The 27,627-nt window shown below is 45.4% G+C and overlaps 2 protein-coding genes across 3 annotated transcripts in view; both read left to right on the top strand.

Annotated features, from left to right (window-relative positions):
• Positions 1-2,054, top strand: part of myo15aa (myosin XVAa) — a gene marked incomplete at both ends in the record, with an annotated part of 162,716 nt that extends 160,662 nt beyond the window's left edge. Inside the window, 3 exon segments of the mRNA XM_084329168.1 lie at positions 614-754; positions 1,952-2,014; positions 2,016-2,054. Of these exon segments, the coding sequence (XP_084185294.1) occupies positions 614-754; positions 1,952-2,014; positions 2,016-2,054 (243 nt within the window).
• Positions 2,055-6,343: 4,289 nt separating this feature from the next.
• Positions 6,344-27,627, top strand: part of llgl1 (LLGL scribble cell polarity complex component 1) — a 123,390-nt gene continuing 102,106 nt past the window's right edge. For both annotated transcript variants that reach the window (XR_014620515.1, XM_084329907.1), the window contains exons 1-2: positions 6,344-6,498; positions 9,297-9,394. Coding sequence is in view for 1 of the 2 variants with exons in the window: in XM_084329907.1 (XP_084186033.1) it covers positions 6,418-6,498; positions 9,297-9,394 (179 nt within the window). In the remaining variant the exon portion in view is untranslated. The remainder of the gene's footprint in view (positions 6,499-9,296; positions 9,395-27,627) is intronic.

The raw sequence follows: 27,627 nt of genomic DNA, 5'->3' as shown, positions 1-27,627 counted from the left end.
ACACACACACACACACACACACACACACACACACACACAACCATGTTTTAATTATTGGTGGGGACATTACATTGACATCGATTCATTCCCTAACCCTAAGCCTACAAAATAGCCCAATATCTCCACAAGGTGGTGCTGCTTCACCATGCCAGCACCACCAAAACAGAGGACATGACACAAGACACGTGTGTGTGTGTGTGTGTGTGTGTGTGTGTGTGTGTGTGTGTGTGTGTGTGTGTGTGTGTGTGTGTGTGTGTGTGTGTGTGTGTGTGTGTGTTGTGTGTGTGTGTGTGTGTGTGTGTGTGTGTGTGTGTGTGTGTGTGTGTGTGTGTGTGTGTGTGTGTGTGTGTGTGTGTGTGTGTGTGTGTATGTTGTGTGTGTGTGTGTGTGTGTGTGTGGTGTGTGGTGCAATGCGTGCGTGTGTGTGTGCATTTGTTCACATTTGCATGCACTTAACTCTCTATATGTGTTTTATCTGTGTGTATGTGTGCCCATTTGTGCCCGTGTGTGTGTGTGTGTGTGTGTGTGTGTGTGTGTGTGTGTGTGTGTGTGTGTGTGTGTGTGTGTGTGTGTGTGTGTGTGTGTGTGTGTGTGTGTGTTGTGTGTGTGTTAGGAGGCCATGGTGCGTTTTCCTCTGAAGGAGGTCCAGTCCACTCGGACCCAGAGACCGACCTCCGGCTCCAGCTTCCCATACGTAGACATCATGATAGGAGACCTGCTGACACAACGCATCATACAACTACAGCTAGAACAGGTCTGTATGAGAGAGAGACATAGAGGGGTGGGGAGATAGAGAGAGAGAGAGAGATGAGAGAGAGAGAGAAGAGAGAGAGGATGAGAGAAGAGAGAGAGAGAGAGAGGAGAAGAGAGAGAGAGAGAGAGATAACGAGAGAGAGAACGAGAGAGGATGGGTGGAGAGAGAGAGAGAGAGAGAGAGAGAGAGAGAGAGAGAGAGAGAGAGAGAGAGAGAGGAGTAGAGAGAGAGAGAGAGGATGGGTGGAGAGAGAGAGAGAGAGAGAGAGAGAGAGAACGAGAGAGAAACGAGAGAGAACGAGAGAGGATGGGGTGGAGAGAGAGAGAGAGAGAGAACGAGAGAGGATGGGTGGGAGAGAGAGACAGAGAATGAGAGAGGAGGGGTGGAAAGAGAGAGAGTGAGAGAGAGCGATAGAGGAGGGGAGAGAGAGAGATAGAGAGAGAGAGAGAGAGAGAGAGAGAGAGAGAGAGAGAGAGAGAGAGAGATGAGAGGGCGGAGAGAGAGAGGGGTGGAGAGAAAGAGTGAGATAGGGGGGGGAGTGAGATAGAAAGAGGAGGGGGAGACTAAGAGAGAAAGAGAGATAGAGGAGGGGGGGGATAAAGAGAGAGGAGACGGGAGAGAGAGTGAGAGAGAGAGAGGATGGGGGAAGATAAAGAGGGGGGGTCAAGGAGGAAGAGAAGGAGGGATAGACAGAGAAAGGGGGGGGAGAGATTTAGCCAAGCTTGTGAGTATGAATGAATGGCTGCATTTCTATAGTTTATCCAGTCCTGGTACAACACAAAGCTCCTTACAGTATCACTGCATACATGTTTCAGTAGGAGTGGCCCCAGTGGGACTCAACCCCCTAACCCTGGCATTGTTAGTGCCATGCTCAGAGTGCCAAGGGCTCTCTACACATTGCGCTACACAGGACCACAGACAATAATGTTGTCAAATTGTACTTGCAGTATATCAACATGTTCCTGCAGAAACATGTTATTCAGACCCTGTAACTGACTGCTGACAATGTTAAAGACACATGGGCCTCGATGGGGAAATCCTTAAGCTGTTCTCAATCCTTGAAAATACTACTTTACGGAGCTTCTAAATGAGGCCTCTGCAAGTCAATTACAATATACATATAATTTGGGTGTGTGCTTTAGCTCTAGTGATTTATCTTATGTTGTTAAGTGTTATGTTGTGTGTGTGTGTCTCTAGGGACTGGAGTTATGTCGGGTCATTGCCATGCACATGGAGAACATGCTGTCTGTCAGAGAGAGAGAGGCTCACCTTGCCACCCAGCGAAATCACCCTGCTATAACACACACACACACACACACACACACACACACACACACACACACACACACACACACACACACACACACGCACAAACACACACACCCATGCACTTATAAACATACACCCACACATGTGTGTATGCATGCACGCACACAGAAAATACCAGTCTGTTATTACCCCCAGGGTTGGCACTGTCTACCTAGCATAACCTGACCGCATATGACAGACAGGACACAAACACACACACACACACACACACACACACACACACACACACACACACACACACACACACACACCACCCACCACCACCACCAAAATCCACCTTAACATTACATAATTGTATTGTATCTACCTCTATTTCAGAAATAGAATATTTTTGATATTATGAAAAATGTCATTCATATGTTCTATATGTGATGAATGTTTATCATTAAAAGTGTTTTCCAGACTCCCAGCGTCTCTTGTTTATGGGTCACATTCCACTGAGGACTGAAACAGATGGACACGGCTGAGCAAACAACTCCGTGTTTAATATGGAGTGAGACGTAGGGCTGCGCGATTTTGGGAAATAATCTAATTGCGATTTTTGGAGTGAGACGTGACAGGATGTGATGTGGAGTGGTCCCAGGGAAGCAGAACTCACCCAAATTGCATGCTGAGGCGCCTCTCTGGACAGGGTGGTCCAGAGAGGCGGTCATTAGGGGTCATTAGGGGGCATCGAACCCTCACTTTTATATATGCCATTCGCCCACTTTTCCATCCCCATCAGATGCACTTCGGTTGTACAGGCGGAGAACGCAAAGGGTTTCAGTCCAACACTGAGATCACCACCTACAGCTGTTCTAACATAGTGACTGCTGTCATAAAAGTAAGTGTAAATCCCTGAAAAAAGATTATTGCGTGGTATTTAAAAAAATATATATATATAAAATTCACGGTATTTCCATAATTTTTTATTGGATTATATTGTGGTAATATTTAGGTACAAATGTGGTACCATGGGAATGAATGAATGAATGAACACTTTATTTAACAGATTGCAGAATGGGATACAATACACACAATTGTTAAGGGGATGCAGACCAGAGAAAGACCGTTGTCTTGTTTACATCAGGGATACATAACTTTTACCATGGCAGTACTATGGTAAATTATTTATACAATGGCTGGGAGCATGGTGAACCTGAAATGGCCATCACATGATTTCTTTTGTAAGGGATGAGAGGGGGACCTTTTAATTAAAGGGGCACTTCACCAAAAACAATGCTGATTTATTTTGTACATAATCTCACACACATCCAAAAACTCTAAACAGTTTTGCACACATTAATTTAGTTTGACGATTATTGAGAGTAATTGAGTTTGAATATGGCCACCAGTGATGTCATCTGGGACATTGAATCCTTGCGTTAATTACAGCTTAATGAAATGATAAGGTAGCAGTCCCTATAAAACAAGGTATTGCTATGTTTTCATCTACATAATTTCATGGAGCTGTAATTAACACATGAGTAGAGCTCCGGACTCATGATCGGAAGATCAGCAGTTTGAGCCCCGGTGAAGGCTGTTGTCGGAAAGTGGTGTTGTTGTCCAGCAGGGGGCACTCTGTTCCCGACGTTCCTGGCCAAATTACCAATCAGGTCTCTGACATCAAGGCCACCTAATCATCCCTTCCCCTTAATTGGCTGATATCGATCCCTGTCTCCTGAGCCGTTCATGTAGTGTGTTGTATGCCTGGTGCCAGTGTATGGCAGCCATTGAGCCTGCGTAGCCCAAGGTAGGGTGCTACCAGTGGTGGTGAAGGAGGCAATTTCCACCCTACATTGTGGGGAGCGCTTTGAGTGTCTAGAAAAGCGCTATATAAATGTAATGAATTATTATTATTAACACAACACAAGGATTCAATGTACCAGATGCCATCACTGGTGGCCATATTCAAACTAATTTACTCTCAATAACTGTCAAACTAAATGAATGTGTGCAAAACTGTTTAGAGTTTTTGGACGTGTGTGAGATTATGTGCACACAATCTTATCTTGTGGCCTTGTTTACAGATCATCAAACAAACTTTTGTTATATTATATTAGCTGAAACATGTGAGCCTGGACTCTGTAAGGCCAAGTATGCCATGACTTTAACCTTAGAGCCTACTGAATCTCACAATATCTATGGCTTGTATATGTTGTATATCTACCTGTAGGGTAGTGTCTCTCAGACTATAGGCAGAGAGGTCCCCGTTTATTCACATGGGGGAAAAAAATATTTGAATGTACTATTAACCCTTTCAGGTGTATTTTCTTATTTTAATTTTTTTTAACAATTCCTTCCAAAATCCTATGTAGGGATTTTAGAAGTCAGTAGCTTTCAATAACCAGTACCCACTCTCATTGGAACATTAATTTATCTAAATTCTAATCTCACATGTGATATTGTACACCTGGCTGGAAGGGTTTAAATGAGCATGCCTACTGTCCTGGGCTGATGAGAGTTGGGCCAATGTTGCCTCTAGTAGTCCCACTGACCTTATGGAAGAATATTTTGCACTAAATCAAATGTTTAAATTGCCATTATAATGTATTTTTGTTTACAATACTGTATGCAGCTACTGTATGATGAATAATATCCAATCAAAACTATTATGAAAATGAATAAAAGTTTGTTATATTAATTCCTTTGAGTTTTGTGTATAACAACACCTGATTCTAGAGACGCTCACCAATACCCTGAAGACTCTAGCAGGAGCACTCATTCAAGGGTACTACGACTAAGCTTGCACCTCATGTTACCAAAGCACCTCAAAGGCGCTAAAAACAAAATTACAAACATCTCAAAACAAACTGGTCAGACTACTGCTTGACCTTACTCCTAGAACCCACCTCACCCCTGCCCACTTTGACAACCTAGGATGGCTTAGAGTAGACGACAGAGTACAGCAACTTGCAATGGGCCTGGTCTACAAGATACACTACACTACACGACCAAGGTACCCATGTACATGTCAAAATACTTCCCAAAGGTCAGTGAATACCATGATCACAACACCAGAGGGAGCTCCACAAATCATGTTAAACCCAGATTCGGCTCAAACAAGGGACTAAACACGTTTCGCAATTATGCCACATCAATATGGAACGCCCTACCCAAAGCTGTAAAGGAATGTGAATCACTACCCACTTTCAAAACCACTCTCAAAGAACACCTACGGGAGACTGCAATTCGAAACTGGCCCCTGTAAATGTCCTAACCCAACCCCCTCCAATGTACAGTAAATTACCAAGTATGGTTGTCAATATTCCAATGTACAGTTTTGCTTGTACAGTTGTACAGTGTCCCCCACCCACCCACCCCTCCTACCCAACCCCCCCCCCCCCCCCCACCAAACCACCTCCAATGTACAGTCCCCCCCCCACCCCACCTACCCAACCTCCTCCAATGTACAGTTTACGTCAAATGTATATACTCTCTTTTCTGGACTCTTTTTGCATCACAAACAGTACTGTATTGGCAAATCTGGTATGTCATAAATTTATAGATGTAGCAGTACTTTCTATCTGTATGTCGTGTATGTCATATGTTATGATGAATTGAAAATGGGGGACCCTGATGTAAACAAGATGAAAGTCTTTCTCTGGTCTGCATCCCCTTAACAATTGTATGTATTGAGCTGTACTGTACTGTACTGTACCCATTCTGCAATCTGTTAATAAAGTTTTCAATCAATCAATCAAACCAAATGATTGACTCAACTGTTATTGGGTGTCGACTCGAGCTTGTCAATTTTCTTTGTAGCGGCACAGTTTCAAACTGTTGGGGCTGCTCGATTTGTCGACGCGCGGTGCGGCGAATGGGTGGAGTTCATACGATTAGATATTCGTTTAGTTGACAGCGGAGGGGGGGCGACGCCAGTAGGGCGCGTCCAGTGCGTGGAATCTAACAATGCATTCCACACGGCTGCTGTGTGGGGGCGTGTCCGCGCAAATTGCTCGCAGGCTTCTCAGTCGTGATTGGCCGGAGCTGAGAGAGAGAGAGAGAGAGAGAGAGAGAGAGAGAGAGAGAGAGAGAGAGAGAGAGAGAGAGAGAGAGAGAGAGAGAGAGAGAGAGAGAGAGAGAGAGAGAGAGAGAGAGAGAGAGAGAGAGAGAGAGAGAGAGAGAGAGAGAGAGAGAGAGAGAGAGAGAGAGACTGCAGAACTACAGAAGCAGCAGCAGAGACGCAGTCTGCATGGGGCTGGTCTGCTAGCTGCTTAGCATTATTGTTCGAGTGGCACCGACTCAACCGCCGAGGAATCCGCTCCCGTCTCCCCGCGGTGTGTCTCCCCCTCCTCTCCTCTCCTCTCCTCTCTCCGTCTCCCCACCGGAGCTCCTGTCCCTGCAGCTTCAACATGATGAAGTTCAGGTTCCGTCGGCAGGGCAACGACCCGCAGAGAGAGAAGATAAAACAGGAGCTGTTCGCCTTCAACAAGGTAAAGTAGAACGGGGATGGGTGGGGTGGTCTGTCTGTGTGAGTTTTGGGGTGGAGGCAGATAATGTAACTCTCTTGCTGCAGAGTCCAGAAACTCGTCTCCTCCGACCGCTCCTTTCTGTCTCGTTCTACTGAACACGCAGAGATGTGATGTGTTGTTGTTGTTATTATTATTATTATTATTATTATTATTATTATATATTATTGTTATTATAGCACGGGGCTGATGGATGGGTCCATTGTGGGCGTTTTAATTGTTTTCTCGGCGTTACCGTTAATTGGTTTTCGTCCAAATTGCGCCCTTCTTCTTCATCATAACCAAACAACACACGACCCCCCCCCCCCCCCCCCGTAATAATAACCCGCATTTACAATTGTGTCAAGTTTGAGTGCGAATGAAGCAGAACATGAATCACCATCATGATTGTCCATCAGGTTTGGGAGCAGTTTACAACTTTGCAAGAACAGTGTGACCCAGATGGAATGCTGGTCCAGATGAAAAGGGTCCTGAATGATTGATTGCACAATTTTGTCTGCAGAATTTCGGAACACACACACGCACACACACACGCACGCACACCTTGGAAATACCTGAGTAGCCTAGTAGTAGTGCCAGCTGAAGTTTTGGATCTATCCCAATGTTTGGCTGCAGAGATGCCTTGTAGAAATGTGTCGAGGGTGAAGCAGCCCACGTAGCCTACTGTACATAGTTTTATTTTCCCGAGATACGAACCGCGATACCCGTCCAGGCTTAGGGTCTGTTTTTGAGGGGCGTTTTCCCATTGAGTTTTAGGTTTCACACTCAGCAGTTATCTCCACAACAACTACATTCAGACATGGGCTTCCCTTTTTTTTATTTATTTTTTATTATGTTCGTGTAAAACTAAAATCTCTTGTAACATTCTCAGATGGGCTTTTCTACTGGCTCAGTGCTTCCTTTCTATTTTAGGGGCTCTTGGTATGAACATGTCTCGAGACCCCCCCCCCCCCAGTTCAAGGCTACTGTATGTGTCATCACCTGGGAGTAGGTCACATGACTCTTTGTTACAGTCAGGGACGTGTATCAATAGCTGTATGTTGTTGTTTAGGCTGCAAACTCATGCTTGAGGATGGAGGTCGGTTGTTTTTCAACCTGGGAAATGAGAAACAAACATGAGAGGTAGTCTTGCTCTGAGACATGCGACAAATCTGTCGTATAAGAAACGACACAGCCTCCTAGGGTCACAACTCTGTCGTAAGAAGCTACACACAGTCGTACTGTCATAAAGCACAGACTACATAGCCGTGAGAGCTGAGAGCTGAGACCAGAGTGTAGCGAGAGGACAATCAGTGGGAATAATGAATGGGAGGCAAATGTCCTCACTGAAAAATCACGGAACGTCAATGTGTGCACTTACACTTGCAGGGTTTTTCCCTGGCTGGTGGAACGTTTTCTTTGTATACTTTCATCAAACCTTCTGTTATTATTAATGAATGATGTCTTCATCACATCATTAGGCTTTATTATTGTAATTAGTATGCTATTGAGAGACTATTCTATTCTCAGATTTCTAGGTTTTCCCTCCATTGATGTTTTAATTGGCTACAAAATGTGCAATGATCAAATTAAATAAATTGCCATAGTCTATAAAAACAAAAGTGCTCATAGGCTTGATGAATAAGAAATAACTTGTGCAGCCTATAAGCCAAGAAGTGGAATACTCTCCAAAATGCAGATATGCGTCACAGAGACGAACGATGTGCAGCTTTCCAGATGTGTGATTATTTACATGTAACGTTATCAGGAGTGGCACATGCCTGGTCATGAAACGGATACAATGTCACAAGCTATCTTACCACCTAGGAGGCTGTGTGTGCAGCCGGTGTGCACATACTCTGTGGGTAACATGTTTTTATTAGGCTGCTTGTGTTCTATCACGTCTCTGGACGTCCTTGTGTTCTAATATCACGTCTCTGGACGTCCTTGTGTTCTAATATCACGTCTCTGGACGTCCTTGTGTTCTAATATCACGTCTGTGGACGTCCTTGTGTTCTAATATCACGTCTGTGGACGTCCTTGTGTTCTAATATCACGTCTCTGGACGTCCTTGTGTTCTAATATCACGTCTCTGGACGTCCTTGTGTTCTATCACGTCTCTGGACGTCCTTGTGTTCTATCACGTCTCTGGACGTCCTTGTGTTCTATCACGTCTCTGGACGTCCTTGTGTTCTATCACGTCTCTGGACGTCCTTGTGTTCTAATATCACGTCTGTGGACGTCCTTGTGTTCTATCACGTCTCTGGACGTCCTTGTGTTCTAATATCACGTCTGTGGACGTCCTTGTGTTCTAATATCACGTCTCTGGACGTCCTTGTGTTCTAATATCACGTCTCTGGACGTCCTTGTGTTCTAATATCACGTCTCTGGACGTCCTTGTGTTCTATCACGTCTCTGGACGTCCTTGTGTTCTCTATCACGTCTCTCTGCTACAGTAGACCTGACTACATTTCCATCTGTGTCTCCCATTTTCCAACCATGGGCAGGAGAAAAGCTGTGAAATGTATGTTAATCCAGTTTAATGAAGTCTGCACTGCAGCAATAAAACAATGGCTCTTCTTCCATCACAGACCTGTTAGAAACTCTCCCTCTAACTTTCATTAGTGGCGTCCTCCCTTTCAGACGCCTCACTGACTGCACACTGTCTGTCGACGCACACTTTAAAAGTATTTTAAAAGTATATAAGGGAGAATAATGCTTGATGTGTCTGCTTTCTTCTCTTTTAACTTCTCCCTCTCCTTGTGTGTCTCTCTCCCTTGCAGACTGTGGAGCATGGATTCCCCCATCAGCCCAGTGCTCTGGCTTACGACCATAAGCTTCAGCTCATGGCCATCGGCACCAAGTCAGGAGCCATCAAAGTGTATCCTTTTAATAACATCTATCTGTCTGTTGGTCCTGGGTTCTGGCTTACGTAGGAGAACTGTGTGTGTTTCTGTGTGATGATACCGCCGTCCTTTACCCTTCCTGTGCACCTCTGTCTTTGCTGGTCTGCCTAGAGACGGCGTTGGCCTGAAACCAGGAGTTATTCCATTGACCTTATTCACACGGCGAGTGGAACAGGGTGGAAAGGCATCCCTACCTGAGCATGACATAAGAGCAAAATGGCCGGCGTGTGATGGTCAATAGAGGATCTTCACCTTACTCTAGTGTGCAGTCGTAGTGATGTCTGTGTAGTGCTGCTTTGTGTATATGGATCGACCTCATCTTGCTACTGTATCTGTGTAGTGCTGCTTTGTGTATATGGATCGACCTCATCTTGCTACTGTATCGGTGTAGTGCTGCTTTGTGTATATGGATCGACCTCATCTTGCTACTGTATCGGTGTAGTGCTGCTTTGTGTATATGGATCGACCTCATCTTGCTACTGTATCGGTGTAGTGCTGCTTTGTGTATATGGATCGACCTCATCTTGCTACTGTATCTGTGTAGTGCTGCTTTGTGTATATGGATCGACCTCATCTTGCTACTGTATCTGTGTAGTGCTGCTTTGTGTATAATGGATCAACCTCATCTTGCTACTGTATCTGTGTAGTGCTGCTTTGTGTATATGGATCAACCTCATCTTGCTACTGTATCTGTGTAGTGCTGCTTTGTGTATAATGGATCGACCTCATCTTGCTACTGTATCTGTGTAGTGCTGCTTTGTGTATAATGGATCGACCTCATCTTGCTACTGTATCGGTGTAGTGCTACTTTGTGTATATGGATCGACCTCATCTTGCTACTGTATCTGTGTAGTGCTGCTTTGTGTATATGGATCAACCTCATCTTGCTACTGTATCTGTGTAGTGCTGCTTTGTGTATATGGATCGACCTCATCTTGCTACTGTATCTGTGTAGTGCTGCTTTGTGTATATGGATCGACCTCATCTTGCTATCTGTTAATGCTGCGACCCATCTTGCCGTCTGTGTGTAGTGCTGCTTTACATATGGATCGACCATCATCCCTGAATTATGCTTCTGTAACAGTTTAATCTGACTCTGTTATTGATGATGGGCTATAACTAAGCTAATTCATCATCACGCTTAACTCATTCTGCGCCATCGCTTAAGGCGCTAGAACGCAGGAGTGTAAAAAGTACCCAGAAATTATACTTAAGTGAAAGTATGGGTACCGTCTCAAAATCGTACTCAAGTCAGAGTATCTGGCTAAAAACACACTTGAGTAAAAGTAAAAAAGTTTCTACTTTTAAATGTACTTAAGTACTAAAAAGTTAAAGTAAAAACTTTTTTTTATTCCGGGGCAATGAAATGTTCCGTTTCGTCCTCTTCATCGCACTCATACTATTGTTTGTGGCCATCTTCTGTAGCTTGTCACTCTGACTGTCTATTCTTCTTATAGCAGGTGTTTAATCAATGATCCCCGCTTTCTAGTCTTGCACAAGTCAAGGACCAATCAGCATGGGTATGGGCGGGTTAATTTTCCATTGATGGGGATTTGATTGGCTGTGGCCCCAGGATTAATAACGTTAACGTTCGATCGGCCAGAGAAACAAATATACTAATTAAAATTGTTGGACCTGCGAGATTTGTACTTTGTAGGTCTGCATTTTAAATGTAAGGAGTAAAAAGTATTTTTAGTAGGGATGCCCCGATCACGTTTTTGCCACTGATACCGATCACCGATCGTCGTGAGCCATATCGGCCGATACCGATCCGATACTGATAGTTTTTGATTAAAAGAAATTAAAAATTATTTTATATAATTTTTAAAATTTTTATAAAATATATATATATATATATAATTAGACTTGTACTTGTATTATCTGCGAGACATCGCCACCACGCAACAAGCTCCACTGTCTGTGTGTACTCGAGTAGCCTCCAGCTACGGCCAGGATTCTCCGGAGCTGCAGCTGGACCCTATACTCGAGTAGCCTCGAGCTACGGCCAGGATTCTCCGGAGCTGCAGCTGGACCCTATTGGTATAACGTTACTGTGCTCAGCAAGCCCTCAGCTCGAATACGCGTCGAATCAGTGTTATAAGACATTGATATCAGGAGCTATCTGTAGCTACTGCTAGCCGGATATATAACGTTAATACAACGCCTCTGAACTATTTAGTTCAATGGGACATTTCGTTTTGAACAGTGAACTAACTTGCGCTAACGTGAGCTAACAGAGGTATCATACACGTCTCTACTAGACTATTGCTGGAGCATTTGTTGATATCAGGAGCTATCAGTAGCTAGCCGGCTAGATACCGTTCGGTTAGACAATGCCTCATCATGTATTAAACTAAAAGTGAATAGTTGACTGGGTCATTTTGTAACGGTAGCTAACGTTAGCTCAGGGAGACCCCGTCCCACTAGACTAGACCCATGTTTACATGCGTGCGGGAGGGGCTGGAGGGAGGAGCAGACGCCGCACCACCCGGTGTCTGAGACAGAACTCAGCGAGTGAGATCGGTTTTGACGATCGGCGAAAATAAAGCATTATCACCGATCACCGATCGCATATTTATACTGATTATCGGCCGATAACGATCGGTGGCCGATCGATCGGGGCATCCCTAATTTTTAGTTTTTTTTTCTGAAATGTATGAGTACAAGTATACAAACCTAATAATACTTGAGTAAAGTACACATCCCCCAAAACAGTACTTAAGTATTGTAACAAAGTACAATTACTCAAGTACTTTACACCCCTGATAGAACGCCACCGCTTTAATCAATGGGGGGGACTGCGAGATTATATCTTAAATGATAGCTATGGGTCTAATACACCCGTCGATTATCAGTGAGTTGCTTCCAGTCAACATGTACAAAACGGATAGTTTTTTCATCTGTACATTTCCGTTTGATACCGTTTTGAATATGAGTATAGTTTTGGTGATTCTTAGTAATTCCAGGAAAAGACGCGATAATAGCCCTTTAGTGGAATACACTAAACACGTTGTAATTTTGTAATTTTTCGCCTGATTATCGAATCTTCCTGAAATCAACGCTAGATCATCATTATTATCCCTGGACCACGGCGCCCCCCCCCCCCCCACATCCTGCACCCAACGGCACACAGCCACACACACACACACAGGGAACAAACTTAACTTTTTGACTTACCAGCCATTTGGCTGGTAGATTTTAAAAACTATTTTCAGACTCTGTGTCCCGAACAGACCCACCGCGTAGGCCAGATGCAAGCCGCATTTTACAATAAACCTCTGTGGGGCTGCTTAAAAAGAAAATTATAATCGCAAATGTAATCGCAATCGCAATATCGGTCAGAAAAATCGCAATTAGATTATTTCCCAAAATCGTGCAGCCCTAGTGGTTGTACAGTGTTGTGTTGTTGTGTGGTTGCAATGTGCAGTGTTTTGTGGTGTTGTACAGTGTTGTGTGGTGTTGTATGGTGTTGTGCGATGTGTGTGTAATATCCAGCGCTGTCTCAGTAGTGCAGTAGAGTGCCATCTCCCTCTGTATAGTGGTCCTCTTCCTATCAAATAGCAGGCCAGCAGCACAGATGAGTGACATCTGTATGTAGATGAGATGTACAGTGCTGTCTGTAGATGTGCTGTCTGTAGAGTACAGTAGAGTACAGTAGAGTAGAGTGCTGTATGTAGAGTAGAGTGCTGTATGTAGAGTACAGTGCTGTCTGTAGAGTACAGTGCTGTCTGTAGAGTACAGTAGAGTACAGTAGAGTAGAGTGCTGTATGTAGAGTACAGTGCTGTCTGTAGAGTACAGTGCTGTCTGTAGAGTACAGTGCTGTCTGTAGAGTACAGTGCTGTCTGTAGAGTACAGTGCTGTCTGTAGAGTACAGTGCTGTCTGTCTGTAGAGTACAGTGCTGTCTGTAGAGTACAGTGCTGTCTGTAGAGTACAGTGCTGTCTGTCTGTAGAGTACAGTGCTGTCTGTAGAGTACAGTGCTGTCTGTAGAGTACAGTGCTGTCTGTAGAGTACAGTGCTGTCTGTAGAGTACAGTGCTGTCTGTCTGTAGAGTACAGTGCTGTCTGTAGAGTACAGTGCTGTCTGTCTGTAGAGTACAGTGCTGTCTGTAGAGTACAGTGCTGTCTGTAGAGTACAGTGCTGTCTGTAGAGTACAGTAGAGTACAGTAGAGTACAGTGCTGTCTGTAGAGTACAGTGCTGTCTGTTCTGTAGAGTACAGTGCTGTCTGTAGAGTACAGTGCTGTCTGTTCTGTAGAGTACAGTGCTGTCTGTTCTGTAGAGTACAGTGCTGTCTGTAGAGTACAGTGCTGTCTGTTCTGTAGAGTACAGTGCTGTCTGTAGAGTACAGTGCTGTCTGTAGAGTACAGTGCTGTCTGTAGAGGTGCTGTCTGTAGAGTACAGTGCTGTCTGTAGATGTACAGTGCTGTCTGTAGAGTACAGTGCTGTCTGTAGAGTACAGTGCTGTCTGTAGAGTACAGTGCTGTCTGTAGAGTACAGTGCTGTCTGTAGAGTACAGTGCTGTCTGTAGAGGTGCTGTCTGTTTGTCCGTCTTGTTGCTAACATCAGTGTTTCCTCTGGGGAGCGGACACCGGACAGAGTCATTTCATTGCTGCAGCCAAGATTTCCCCCCAGACCTATTTGCAGTATCTGCTTCGGTTCCTCTTGTGGTATAAAAACGTCTCTAATTTAATAGTCACAACACATTATATGGAATGACTGTAAATGGCATGTATTTGTTTTTAGCCTCAGATGACAAGTCTTCATTGTTGTTCTTAGCAGTGTGAGCAATTTATCGTGTGTGTGTGTGTGTGTGTGTGTGTGTGTGTGTGTGTGTGTGTGTGTGTGTGCACCCAGGTGAAACACTGTGTTAGTTCTAAATCCTCTCTCTGTGCAGTGCTGCTGTGTTTAACACAAGATGAGCTCAGCAGGGCTGTTTAATACTGTGCCGTGTGAAAACGCAGTGCATCACTGTCTTGTTGCCGACTGGAGTCGGTCCGCTTGCGACCACAGACCCACAAGAGACGGAGTGGGCATCCTGTTCATGTTAGCATTCCTCAGAGGGCATTCCACTGACTTTGCGCTGAATATGTAGAATTTACATGAAGATGGATTCGTTTGAAAATATCGAATCGTTGAATTAGAATCAAATCGATTCTTAAGATTCAGAGATCAATATGTGGCTGCAATGTGGCTGCAATGTGAAGATTCTTTCTAGAAACGTTATCTCTAGCGCCTCCCAGAGGTCTCTACTTTGCCTCACACCTAGTTTTTTTGCTGAACCACTATGGAAACTCAATTGACCAAACAACATCTTTTGACCAACAATGGCAGGTGCCAGTCCACTGAAACCAGTGGCATCAAACCTAACTGAATCGACATCTAACTGGATCTAACTGAACCGGGTGGTCGATGGCGTTACCCGGCCCGGTGTTGGTTTGGCGCGTGAGACCGGGAGAGCCGACAGTTCCCACGGCACCGGAGTCATCTGGTTATTAAACATTCCTGCGGCAGCTGTGAGCCTCGCGCACCGACCTGACCGTACGGTATGAAACAATGGCTCGTGTTCCATGACTACATGATGAAGAATCTATCGAGGGGCCGTCTTAGCCGCGCACCAAAGTGGATTACACCAGGAAGTGGTCTCTCTGTGCGATCACGTTCTGTGGTCTGTATCGGACGTCTGCAAGTGCTAAGAGTAGGGAGGTCAAACCTTTCTGAGAGATGGTCTACAACGTAAAACAAATCAGAATGTTAGTTTTTAGTGGTGAAATAAAGACTATTATAAAATAATTTTGTTCCTGTAATCACTTGACCCGGCTATAATCCGTTATCGGTCATGGAAAATGGCCTTTTGGGCCTCTGAGGTGATTGTAAATAGAGTGCTCGCGCTCTCAAAAGTCTCAAACAGAAAGAATGATCCGATTTCACACGGTTGTAGTCGAGACTTGGGGCTACACTTGGATGCAAAAAGCTCATTGTTGGCTCCTAATTTAAGGGGAGTAGCCATTTGAATGACTCCATTTTAACAGGCATTTCTCCCAACAACTCATCAATTGACAAACGCCATTGTGTGCGCACAGGGGTCGGCCACAATTATAGTGGTTGTTTGATCTACCAATCGCAAGTATCGTCTGGGATTTTGACTTTTTGTGAGGGAAGTGGCCCGAAAATGTAAGGGCCGAAACTGCATTCTGGATAGCATTGTGCTCCCATTTTATTACATTGTGGCAGAAAGTTTATCCTCCCTACTATTAGTAAAGGTCATACAGGGTTAACGCGGGTGGATGGCTTTGAGTGGAAGCAGCATAATGGGACCAGTGACACAGGAGAGGACACTGGGAATTTATCCTTGCAGTGTCACATCGACTCTAGATATTTTTGAAACAATAATAACTGAATAGTTGCATTACGTTACTTGTTCTCACTATCTGTTATTCATGAGCGATGTTTTACTATTCAGGGTTTTTCCCAGGAAAGTAGTCAGTAGAGTTGAGGTTTTATGTAATAACATTATGTATTTGTTCAACCTTAGTGGAGGGCTCTGCAAAAAACTATTCAGGGGAAACCTTGAATATGAGGATTTCTATGTTGGGCGTGTTGACCATATTCACACAGTGGCCATTTTCTCATTCATGTCATGCTCAGCTTGGGATTCCTTTCCACCCTGAGCATGACATAAGGGCAAAATGGCTAGAGTCAGCGCTCGGTCTCTTTCATTAAGTTTGAATACAGTCATGAAGACGACCGTTCTTGGTCACTGACCCTGGATCAGCCCCCCGGCTCCTGAAAGCGTCTGTGAATGTGGGCCTTGGGCGTCCTGTAGACTAGAGGAGTCAATGAAACGATTCAGCGTAATGACTGGAGGGAAGATCATCTACATGGCAACCGCTCACCCGCTTGAGTTTCAGCTCACAGTCTATTAAATCATCATCATCAATCATCATCATCAACAATCTAGAAAAGTAATTAAGGGGAGATGTCTCTCATCTCTAGGGGCATTTTGTGAAATTGTTCTTGTCTTTTTTCCGTGCTTTAAATCCAAAGTAATATTTTTACAATGCTTTTGGGATATTGTTGGATGGTAGACTACTTGTCTAATATGAGACATATGGCTGAATTCAAATACAAGTAATTTTTTCTGGGAAGATTTTAGACATTTATTTGCTGAATAACGGTGGATATTTAATTCATGAGGGTAACTTTGCCCTTTGCCCGTGTTCATCTGTCACTCCGGTCCCGTTGCTTTGGCAACGCTGCTGGCACTATGTGACGTCAGTTATTCTCCCCTGGTGCCACGTCGCCGTTTGACTTTCATCACCTTTTATTGATCAGGTGGCAGGGTTTCAGTTCAGCCTGACGTCATCTCTCTCACACACGCCAGGCTTTGATGCCGTTTGTGTATTCAGTGTGTTTTGGATATGGTCTTGCACTACGCCGGCATGTGCGTTGCATGTGCTGACTGACTCGCAAGCATACACTTAGTAGGAATCTTTGGTAATTGCATGATTCAATCTCGATTCTTGGGGTCTCGATTCATCTCGGTTTATTTTGGCAATAGAGGCCTGTCTGTCACATAATGTTTAGAATGCCCAGGAGAGAATGTTTACTATGTGCAAATATGTGTTGTTGTTATGTGAGAAATGTATCAACAAAAATTTTATGAATCAGTATCTTATTTTTATTGATCTTTTCCCCCCTCCATTTTCCTCCGATTTTCTCCCATCCCAATGTTAGTCGTATGCCAATTCCCAGTCCCTTCCTGGTCGCTGCGCACTTACCCCCCACAGTCAGATCATCTGGGAGAGTGGAGGCTACCATGTGCTTCCTCCGACACACGTCCAGCCAATCACCGCTTCTTTTCACCTGGCAGCGTGGATTCTCATTGAGAGGGCGTAGCGTGTGGGAGGATCACACTATCCCCCTCAAGTCCTATCCGCGCTTAGCAGGCGCCCCGACCGAACTGTAGGAGTCGCTGTTTACAATGACCCGGACCCACCCCGCCAGCTTCTCCCACCCTCTAATACAGCCAATTGTATTAGTGTGGACGGCCAGCCAAGCTGGTGACAACCCCGGAGCTGTGAGCTGGATTCGAACAGGCGAATCCAGCTCACAGCTCCGGGGTTGGTGACGAATGCAATCTCCGCTCGGCCACCTAACCGCCTTATGAATCAGTATCTTATGGATTTTGTAAACTAGTCACAGTGGAACAGTAATATCATGCTTTTCTAGTGTTTTACCTACTCCTACCACTGCACAGAAATGAGGCATTTTCTTTCAAACGTGGTTACCAATGGTTACAGGCAGCCATGTTGGAAGAAGGAGAACTACACAGCCATTCTGTGCAAGGCCTCTATTGGATAGATCCGATTCTAGATCGCTATTAACCTGAGAATAGGACAGTTGAAAGTATGACGAGACTGAACAAATTTAATAGATTCTTAGCGATGTGTGAATATCTTTTTATTTTTACCTTACACATACAGTACTACATTTAATTGAATCTCGATTATCTTTTTGATCCCCCACCCCTAACATGTAGTATGTGTACTGTAGCGTGTCGTTTGCATGTCTGTGAATGATCATATGCATGAGTGTTTATGCGCATACAGGCGACTAGAGAATCGTCTCTTTCAGTAGCAGTGTTGTGAGTGAGGGAGAGAGACTGGTACTACCAGGCACTGGCTACACAGAGAGAGAGGAGGGGGGGGGAGAAAGAGAGAGAGATGGGGGAATAGATGGAGGGAGAGAGAAGGGGTTGAGGCAAAGAGTGTGAAAATAGAGAGAGGGAGAGAGATATGGATACGCAGAATGGACAGCAGTTGGATTTATTGTTTATTCAGATCCCCATTAGCTGTCACCTAGGCAACAGCTATTCTTCCTGGAGTCCACATGGAACAGAACAAAAAAAAACATACATACATACTGTACATGCATACACACGTATACCTAAAATAAAATTAAGTAGCAAACGCACAAGAAATCCTAAATTAAAAGAGTCGAACACAAAGAGAGAATAATGGACACTTTGGAAGAAAAAAAATCATTAAGAAATACAGACGCGTGCACACACACACGCACACAAATAGTTGGCACATTGAACTTACAAACCCAGTGGTCCAGCCTTGACCTATTGGGGTCGGAACATACCTAACGTTGCTTCTAACACACATATCTCTCTCTCTCTCTCTCTCTGAGGTTTCCATGGTGCCCACCAGAGACTACTTACACCCCCTGACGCTTGGTCTGTGTGTGTGTGTGTTTGGGGGCAGGAGCAGTTCAGTGGTTAGAGTGCAGAGAGTGTGTGTTGTGGAGTAAGATGGGGGTATTCTGGAGATCACAAAGACGGTAGTGGAAAACTACCAAATCTAGGCTTCTTCTTCTTCTCACTCTCTTCTCTCTCTGCTTTTCTTCTCTTCTCACTCTCTCCTCCGTCGACTGCCTCAGATGTTTGAGTCTCTCTCTCTCTCTCTCTCTCTCTCTCTCTCTCTCTCTCTCTCTCTCTCTCTCTCTCTGTGTGTGTCTCTCTCTTTGTTTATGAAGACAGAGTCATATTACACCCAGAGCAGTCTCTACTCCCCACCACAGACTGGGCCTCAGCTAGGGGAAGGGGACAACGTGGTCGGGAACATGGTGTGTGTGTGAGAGAGTGACAGGGTTATATGGGGGAGTCTGTCTCCTCTCATGGAATGCATGCTGCGTTGCCCTGGGTTAACCCTACGTGTGTGTGTGTGTGTGTGTGTGTGTGTGTGTGTGTGTGTGTGTGAGGGAGAGAGAGGGGATTGGGTGAGTAAGCGCTTTGTTGCTGAGTCTAGTCTTAATGAAGGCAGCTTTTGAAAGCGTTACCAAGGCGACTGGTGCGGCGGTAGCTTGGGATGAGAGCAGCCTGTTTAAATGTCTCCAGACCAGCATGTTGTTGGCCAATGGCCTCCGTTCATGGCCTGACTGGATGAAACTGACTTGACGTAAGGTTTGGAAAATACTGCTTACATGTTTGTACAATGCGCACACACATTTTAGATGCTTTATTTATGTCCACATGAATACAAAGTACATTAAGGATATAAACACTAACAGTGCAATTAGCTCATTGGGAGTCATTCAATTACGTTTGTGAGTGTGACTGTGCAGCATTCATCGTACACATACAACATTGACACAGATGATGTTTGAAAAACAGATACCATAGCATTTCTGTAAAAGTATATCTACTCTATGGGTATGGGTACAAAAAGCAACAGCGTCTATAGAGCGGTTACCAATAATGGCAGATATAGAGCAATACCTTGCTAACTGTTTAGCCTTTCTCTTGGAGACGTGGGCCATCTGAAGGCCCCTAACCACCAGCTTGTGAACATGACCCAGGCTGCCAAACATTTTAACTAAAAGTTGACACTTAGCTTAGTTGTGAGATGTTCAGCTTGAGCTGCTCACACACACACACACACACACACACACACACACACACACACACACACACACACACACACACACACACACACACACACACACACACACACACACACACACACATATGTCTGCACTTACAGATCAGCAACTGCAGGAGACTGTCAACTACAAGTATAGAGGTTTTCCAGTATTCCTAATCCGCATCTCTGTATTCCTGTTCAGGTTTTCCAGTATTCCTAATCCGCATCCCTGTATTCCTGTTCAGGTTTTCCAGTATTCCTAATCCGCATCCCTGTATTCCTGTTCAGGTTATCCAGTATTCATACTTGTCCATATATTCCCATTTAGTGCCTCTATTTCCACACACATCTTTTTATTTATTTATTTAACCTTTTTTTAGTACTAGCCAACATGGCACGGGTCTAGCTAGGCCCATCTCTGACTAACTGTGTGTTTGTGTGTGTGTGTTTGTGTGTGTGTGTGTTTGTAGAGATCTGCATGCTGAAACACTACATAACTTTGTGAGGGAGGTCCAGTATAGTCCATTCAGCAACCAGAGGTCAAGCTAATATTTACATGCACACACACACACACACACACACACACATGGCGGTGCTTTCATCTCCCAGTATCGGTGTGTCTCTCTGTTCCAGCTGTTGGTCTCTTCTTTTTCTATGTGCGTCTGTCTGACATCCTGTTGACTGCTCTGTTAGGTCTTCCTGCCTCGGTTGATTCATCGGGCCTCTTATCTTTAAATATTTGACCAATTATGTACAGAAAGATGCTGAAATGCAGCGGCCAAAGGGTTCTTTACAGCAGGAAACGTGGGCTTTGCAAATGTAATGTGGTCCTCCTATTCACAGTTTAAAGGCTTTTGATAACATATGTATTTATATTTTACTTGAAAAATCTAAAGAATTGGCTTTTTGTGTGGTGCACTGCTGTTTCATTATTGGCCCTGTTACTTTCCTCAAAGTCCTGTCTGTTTTCTATTACATTCATTAACAATTGTGATTATATTGATAAATGAGTATCAACTTGCTTATTGTGTAGCTTTGCTGCTGTGGTCTTGTTGGCTCAGTAATCGTTGTTCAGCCTCCGTCTTTCTGGTTTTGTAGGTTGTGTTTTGGTTGTAGTTGTTGTTATAGTATTGTTTTATAGTAGTATATATTACATTTTTTATAGTACTGTTTAGAATGCAATTCTTTTGCCCTCTTTATTTAGGTATTTAGACGATACCTCACTTATCACCCTAATGGCCATTAACATGTAGTCTATGGTGGGATCACAGTCCACTATTGTTGTGTATAGGGATGCACCGATCCGTCTTTTTCAGTCCCGATACCGATACCTGGGTTTGGGTATCGGCCAATACCGATACCGATCCGATACCCATTGTCTAAATTTATTTTCCAAAAAAGTTAAAAAAAATTATAAAAATGTATCTACGTTTTTTTTATTTTTTATATTAAAATATATTTAGTTTTTAAGAATTGTAAAGGATCACACGTGTGTTTTTGATTTGTTGTTAACAAAGACGGAAAATGAACTTCATTCAATTAATAAACTGTATGCCTCACCGTCACTGTGTGGAAGAGACTGGGATCATTCTTTTGTGCAAGGCAACATCAGGCTTGACTTAAAACATGACTTTCCTAACTTAGTGAAACTAAATGTAACAAATTAACACATAGATATAAATGTACTGAATGGTTATTTCTTATTTTATTTATTATAAAAAAAAATCCGATATATATATATATATATATATTTTTTTTACCGATAACCGATCCAGCTATTTTACTGATATCGGCGGCCGATACCAATATCGGATCGGTGCATCCCTAGTCTTGTATCGAGCTGGACTGAGTTACACTGGCTTCTGCCCCCCAGTAAACCTAGTTCATGTTTCAGTGTTGGCCTATAGGAAGCCAAGCCTAGTAGCTGGCTGGAGTGAAGAGTCATGGCGGGTCAGTGTGGTCATGACTGGTCAGTGTGTGTCATGACTGGTCAGTGTGGTCATGACGTGTCAGTGTGTGTCATGACGGGTCAGTGTGGTCATGACGGATCAGTATGGTCATGACGTGTCAGTGTGGTCATGACGGGTCAGTGTGATCATGACGGGTCAGTATGGTCATGGCGGGTCAGTATGGTCATGACGGATCAGTATGGTCATGGCGGGTCAGTATGGTCATGACGGGTCAGTGTGATCATGACGGGTCAGTATGGTCATGACGGGTCAGTGTGGTCATGGCGGGTCAGTATGGTCATGACTGGTCAGTATGGTCATGACGGGTCAGTATGGTCATGACGGGTCAGTATGGTCATGACGGGTCAGTATGGTCATGACTGGTCAGTATGGTCATGGCGGGTCAGTATGGTCATGACGGGTCAGTATGGTCATGACGGGTCAGTATGATCATGACTGGTCAGTATGGTCATGACGGGTCAGTATGGTCATGACGGGTCAGTGTGGTCATGACGGGTCAGTATGGTCATGACTGGTCAGTATGGTCATGACTGGTCAGTGTGATCATGACGGGTCAGTATGGTCATGACGGGTCAGTGTGATCATGACGTGTCAGTATGGTCATGACGGGTCAGTATGGTCATGACGGGTCAGTATGGTCATGACTGGTCAGTATGGTCATGACGGGTCAGTATGGTCATGACGGGTCAGTGTGGTCATGCCGGTGTCTGTAGTTGTGTAGTGTCTGTAGTTTTGTATTCTTTGTAGTGTCTGTAGTTTTGTATTCTTTGTAGTGTCTGTAGTTTTGTATTGTTGGTAGTTTTGTATTGTCTGTAGTGTTGGTCGTTTTGTATTCTTTGTATTGTCTGTAGTAGTGTTGGTCGTTTTGTAGTGTCAGTAGTTTTGTATAGCAGTGTCTCAGTCTGATGAAAACCAGCTGAGGAAACACCCTGATTCACCTTCTTAATAATCCTCCTCCTCCTCTACCCCTCTCTATCTCTCCCTCTGTCTCTCTCTGTCTCTCTCCCTCTCTTGCTATCAGTTGTTCCTCGTCATTAGTATTCTCATGGGACTTTAACCCCCCCCCCCCCTCTCTCTCGCTCTCTTCCTTTTCTCTTCCTCTCTCACCCTCTTCACCCTCTCTTTCTCTCCCTCACCCCTTGGCCCATGCTGGACTGCTCTTCAGGGCGCCCCTTATCCCCACTTACTGACGGACACCACACACACACACACACACACACACACACACACACACACACACACACACACACACACACACCCACCCACACACAAAGGCCTACTCAGCTCTGAGCAACAGGAGGAGATGGAGAGATGTGTGTCTGTCGGATAATGAGAGGGAGAGAGAATGTGTGTGTGTGCGTGTGTTTGCATGTCTGTCTCTGCGTGCGTGTTGTTGTGCGTCCGAGGGCTGTGTGTCTGTAGGGGTGAGGGGTGTGTGGTACTAATGAGCCGGGCAACAGTGGATAGACTGTTGTGGGAGGAGAGACTGGGGAGGAACAGAGAGATGGACTGTTGGAACGGAGGAGCATAGAGGGATGAGGAGCGAGCGGGGGAGGAGAAAGGAGGAGGTGGGGGGGGGGGACAGAGAGTGGTGAAGGAGGGGAGCTGGGTAAGGAGCAGAGGAGTCTTGGTCGACTAAGACCCTGTTAACGTCTAATTAGTGGACTAGTGGGCTGGGAGGGGGCTGTCCCAGGACACTGCCTGGATGGGGCAGTGATGGTGCGTTTGGCAGGTCCTCGTCACGGGGCGGGGCACAAGTCTCATGTGACAAAGTGTAGTCGCCACTGTGATTACCCCGATTCCATTGGATTTCAATTCACAAAAGTCCGGATTTAATTAGATCCAATATCGATTCAATTAGGCTCGATGGCGCTGGTTTCGTTAAGGCCACGTTGACGCCATTCAGGATTCAACCGTTAATACGAGCTGCCGGTTTGAGGAGAAGCCGCTCGGGTCAGCCGCTCAGGTCAGACGCTCGGGTCAGACGCTCAGGTCAGACGCTCGGGTCAGACGCTCAGGTCAGACGCTCGGGTCAGACGCTCAGGTCAGCCGCTCGGGTCAGACGCTCATGTCAGACTCCTGGCGGTAATTACACGTGAGATGTGGGACTTGTATGCAGGGATCCGATATATTTTCAATAGCGGACTTAAAATAGACTGTCTGCTCGAGCTCTTTCTGAAGACAATTTTCAATACCGCCTCTATTTTCTATTTTTACATTCCCTTTTTTTTCTCTTTGTGTCAACACACATTAACCCTTTCTCTGCCACGCTTATATCCATCCTTATACCGTCCTCTGCCAGCTCTATTTGTCTATGGAGATGTTCCCCTTCTTTGCAGGGCTATAACTTTTTTAATTGTATTGCTAAATTGACATTACTATGGCCCATTCAACGTCAAGTATCTATCGTTTAGGATGTAGCAACGTTCTACTTTTTCATTCACATATTCATACTAAAATACGGTCTAAAGTATAAATATGTTTTTATCGTTTTCTGCAGCATTCTGCAGAACGTGAGTTATAGCCCTAAATACATATATTAGATCATCAAATGTAGTTTGATACCGATTGACGTCAGATAAAAAATTTCAATTGTACAAGGTCTTACACGTCATGCCTCATCATCTATCTGCTGGTGACCGGGGGGGGGGGGTTTATAAGTCCGTGGCCGACGTTAAATCATTTATTTAGTATGGGTGATATGTTGATCGGAGCAGTGTGTATGTTTAATAATAATCAAACACGCTGAATCTCACCGCAGCTTCCTCTGACCGTTGGGTGATCAGCGTGGAGCAGAAAGATCGCTATTATGGGATGTTGTTATATGCGCTCCATTTCCAGGTTGTATAATAGTATATACGTCCAGATCATGTTGTTTATCGAGTTATTGGCAACGGATCGCTATCCAGTGTATCAAGCTGGAGTCCCGTTAGCGATAGCGAGTGGCCGGACGAAATATGGGTGAGCACCACTTCCGGCGCGTCACTTCCGGTTTTGGCGATTCGCCGATCGGCCACCAGATGGCGGTCTTGAACCGTTGGAGAGTTGAGAGGAGATCAACAGCAAGTCTCAAGTCTCCGTGGGTGAAATATGATTGCCATGACAGATTTTTGAAATATTGATCTCAAAGACGCTGTAAGACGTCATTGGCAGATTACGCATGGCGAGGAATGACGTCTAAAGTCGTCCTTGGCGATTAAAGGGTTAAGACTCCTTGTATGAAAACACACGAAATAAACATACTTCTGATTCAAACAGAGAGTAGGGACTAGGGGTGGGGTTAGTGTGCACGGGAGGGAGGAGGCTGTATTAGTGGGAGAGGAGGGGGGGGGGGATGTATTAGCAGGGGAGGATGCAAATTGGACAGGGTTGTTTTCCTCCAGTGAGTGGGTGGAGTTGTTTGGCTTGTCTTGTCATTTACTGACATGTGCCAGACAGCTCAAGTGTTTGTGTGTGTCTGTGTTTCAAAGACCATTGGCGTGTGTCTGTGTGAGAGAGAGATAGAGGGAGAGAGAGAGCTTATGTTTGTATGTATTTGTGTGTGGAATGGCTTCGCTGTGTGTATGAAACACTTGCTGTGTGTTTGTGTGTATTACATACTGATTCACTCATCCATTCTTCCTTCCTGTCCCTCCCTCACTCCAAAATGTATTACTGATCCACAGAGTTACTCTTCCTGGAGAGTGTCCTCTCTATGGCCGTAGCATCTGGCAAAAATGAAGATTAGCCGCAGTGATTATACTGCATAGAAACCCATGTGTCTCTGGGCTCATGAAACGCTTTTTCATTTCAAATAGACATAACGGGTTTCAACCTCGTCTAATATAGCTGTTAAATAGTTGTTTCCTGGTTTCAACTGGGCACAACAGAAATCTACATCACTGTTTTACCATCGCTGAGACACGTGGGTTTCTGTGTTGCGTAGTGAAATGATTGTTGCTAATCTAAGTTGAGGAACCAGAGAAGGGGGCGGGCTCTGTGGAGCTTCTATATAACACTGGAACCAGAGAAGGGGGCGGGCTCTGTGGAGCTCCTTATAACACTGGAACCAGAGAAGGGGGCGGGCTCTGTGGAGCTTCTATATAACACTGGAACCAGAGAAGGGGGCGGGCTCTGTGGAGCTCCTTATAACACTGGAACCAGAGAGGGGGGGGGGGGGGGGGCTCTGTGGAGCTCCTTATAACACTGGAACCAGAGAAGGGGGCGGGCTCTGTGGAGCTTCTATATAACACTGGAACCAGAGAAGGGGGTGGGCTCTGTGGAGCTTCTATATAACACTGGAACCAGAGAAGGGGGAGGGCTCTGTGGAGCTCCTTATAACACTGGAACCAGAGAAGGGGGCGGGCTCTGTGGAGCTTCTATATAACACTGGAACCAGAGAAGGGGGCGGGCCCTGTGGAGCTCCTTATAACACTGGAACCAGAGAAGGGGGCGTGCCCTGTGGAGCTTCTATATAACACTGGAACCAGAGAAGGGGGCGGGCCCTGTGGAGCTTCTATATAACACTGGAACCAGAGAAGGGGGCGGGCTCTGTGGAGCTCCTTATAACACTGGAACCAGAGAAGGGGGCGGGCCCTGTGGAGCTCCTTATAACACTGGAACCAGATAAGGGGGCGTGCCCTGTGGAGCTTCTATATAACACTGGAACCAGAGAAGGGGGCGGGCCCTGTGGAGCTCCTTATAACACTGGAACCAGATAAGGGGGCGTGCCCTGTGGAGCTTCTATATAACACTGGAACCAGAGAAGGGGGCGGGCCCTGTGGAGCTCCTTATAACACTGGAACCAGAGAAGGGGGCGGGCTCTGTGGAGCTCCTTATAACACTGGAACCAGAGAAGGGGGCGGGCTCTGTGGAGCTTCTATATAACACTGGAACCAGAGAAGGGGGCGGGCTCTGTGGAGCTCCTTATAACACTGGAACCAGAGAGGGGGGGGGGGGGGGGGGGCTCTGTGGAGCTCCTTATAACACTGGAACCAGAGAAGGGGGCGGGCTCTGTGGAGCTTCTATATAACACTGGAACCAGAGAAGGGGGTGGGCTCTGTGGAGCTTCTATATAACACTGGAACCAGAGAAGGGGGAGGGCTCTGTGGAGCTCCTTATAACACTGGAACCAGAGAAGGGGGCGGGCTCTGTGGAGCTTCTATATAACACTGGAACCAGAGAAGGGGGCGGGCCCTGTGGAGCTCCTTATAACACTGGAACCAGAGAAGGGGGCGTGCCCTGTGGAGCTTCTATATAACACTGGAACCAGAGAAGGGGGCGGGCCCTGTGGAGCTTCTATATAACACTGGAACCAGAGAAGGGGGCGGGCCCTGTGGAGCTCCTTATAACACTGGAACCAGAGAAGGGGGCGGGCCCTGTGGAGCTCCTTATAACACTGGAACCAGATAAGGGGGCGTGCTCTGTGGAGCTTCTATATAACACTGGAACCAGATAAGGGGGCGGGCTCTGTGGAGCTCCTTATAACACTGGAACCAGATAAGGGGGCGGGCTCTGTGGAGCTCCTTATAACACTGGAACCAGAGAAGGAGGCAGGTCCTGAGGAGCTCCTTATAACACTATCTGTTTCCTCTCACTCTCTATTTCCTTTTCTATATACTGTATCGATCTATCTACAGTATGTATGCATCTATCTACCTATCTCTCCATCCATCCATTCATCCATTATTCCTTCCTGTCCCTCCCTCACTCCTGTCCTTTGTGGTGTGTGTGCTGGCGGATGTGCTGGCTGTTGTCTGTGTGTCCAAGTGGAGGACAATGGCATCTGTTTGTCTGTATTCAGACCGTGAAATCGCTTTATCTTCACTAAC

The sequence above is a fragment of the Notolepis coatsorum genome, assembly GCF_963971535.1.
Source record: "Notolepis coatsorum genome assembly, chromosome: 14".
In the NCBI taxonomy this organism is placed as follows: domain Eukaryota; kingdom Metazoa; phylum Chordata; class Actinopteri; order Aulopiformes; family Paralepididae; genus Notolepis; species Notolepis coatsorum.
This window is presented reverse-complemented; position numbering and strand designations above follow the sequence as displayed.